Raw genomic sequence first — 1,650 nt, forward strand, 5'->3', positions numbered from 1 at the left:
AAGCTCTAGGCAAGACTGGTAAGTAAACAGCTGTTAATGCTAACGTTAGCTATGTAGTGATAGCAAAACTGTATATTTTTGTTTATATTAACTGTGTATTTTTTCATTGTTGTTTTTCGTCTTATAAAAGTAGAAAAGTCTGTCTCAGGTGTAAACAGGTGTGTTTCTCGTTTCCCTCCAGGGTCAGTACTCGCGCTTCAAGCGTTATGTCGGCCACAGCGCCCAGGTGACCAACGTCCGCTGGGCTCAGGACGACTCCACCCTGCTGACGGTGGGTGGGGCTGACACCGCCCTGATGATCTGGGCAAGGGAGCGAGGAGGCGGGGTCAGTGGGGAGGGGGAGGGGCCTTTGCTTCGTGACAACCGGCCGCCCGTGGACAGCGAGGAGTCGGACGACGACATCGAGGAGGACGGAGGTGGGCGTGGCTTCGTCTTTATTTCAAAAGATTGTTAAACTTGAATATAAATACACAACATGATGCATGGGCCTAAAACCAAGACCTGGACCTGGCTGGTGCCAAATACAGCTGCAAGTATTAATCAATTAATAGATTTGTCAATTAACAGAAAATTCATCAGCAACTATTTTGATTAATGAGGATTTGATGCTTTTAATCGACTGTAAACTGAATCTTTCGCTCCTTGTTAATATTTACACAAAGGAAATACACAATGAATAAGACATTTAAAGATGTCACTTTGGGCTTTATGAAGTTTTGATTTCAGCTTTTCCTGACATTGAACAGAACAAATGACGAATCGATTTACTGACAATCTTTGTGCCAAAGTTGGAGACTGACATCTTAAAGAAAAACAACAGTATCAGTCATTTCAGAAAGTGCCGTCAGGTGACAGCGCCCTCTAGTTGCTGCAGCAATTATGAACGTGTGTGTGATTATGAACGTGTGTGTTTAAAGGCTACGACAGCGACGTAGCGCGGGAGAAGACGGTGGACTACACCACCAAGATGTACGCCGTCAGCATCCGAGAGATGAGTGGAACCAAACCTCACCAACAGCTGAAGGAGCTGTCTGCTGAGGAGAGGTATACACACACACACACACACACACACACACACACACACACACACACACACACACACACACCACGACCACGACAGCAGGTTGTTTGAGACAGATGTTTCAGATGACTTGAACCCAGAGTTTAAAGCTGCACCAGTTTTTTTTATTTGTTTTTGCATGTTAACTTTACACAAAAATACAAACACGACAAATGTGACTGAAATAACTGAACTGACTAAATTAAATGTGAGTAAATAACACAATAAGCAACTATATGAATAAAAACAAACTAGAATCCTCCCCGTGGTCGTATCCCTCCGCCACTCAGACTAGTTCCAGGTTACATCCCTGTTTATCCAGAGTCAGAGAAAATATGAACCATTTGTATGAAATCTTGTCATAACTGCTGTATGAAGTCTTGAGTTATGTCTATAAAGTATGTCTCACTCAGTATCACTGTGACCTCTGACCTTTGACCACCAAAGTCAAGTTAGTTCATCCTTGAGTCCAAGTGAACGTTTTTGCCAAATTTGTAGAAATTCCATCAAGGTATTACAGAGATATTGCATTCACAAGGCCAAAACCGTGTTCCTTGAGGTCACCACGCCCTTGACATTTGACCTTTGAC

The 1,650-nt window shown here is 43.2% G+C and overlaps 1 protein-coding gene across 1 annotated transcript in view; it reads left to right on the forward strand.

Annotated features, from left to right (window-relative positions):
- LOC111664586 (echinoderm microtubule-associated protein-like 6) overlaps positions 1-1,044 on the forward strand; it is a gene marked incomplete at both ends in the record, with an annotated part of 21,168 nt that extends 20,124 nt beyond the window's left edge. The window contains 2 exons of the mRNA XM_023419247.2: positions 182-416; positions 918-1,044. Coding sequence (XP_023275015.2) covers positions 182-416; positions 918-1,044 — 362 coding nt within the window. The remainder of the gene's footprint in view (positions 1-181; positions 417-917) is intronic.
- Between the last annotated feature and the right edge of the window lie 606 nt (positions 1,045-1,650).

Source organism: Seriola lalandi, unplaced genomic scaffold, assembly GCF_002814215.2.
Source record: "Seriola lalandi dorsalis isolate HSWRI2012SDOR001 ecotype SW California unplaced genomic scaffold, Sedor1 jcf7180002054593, whole genome shotgun sequence".
NCBI lineage: Eukaryota > Metazoa > Chordata > Actinopteri > Carangiformes > Carangidae > Seriola > Seriola lalandi.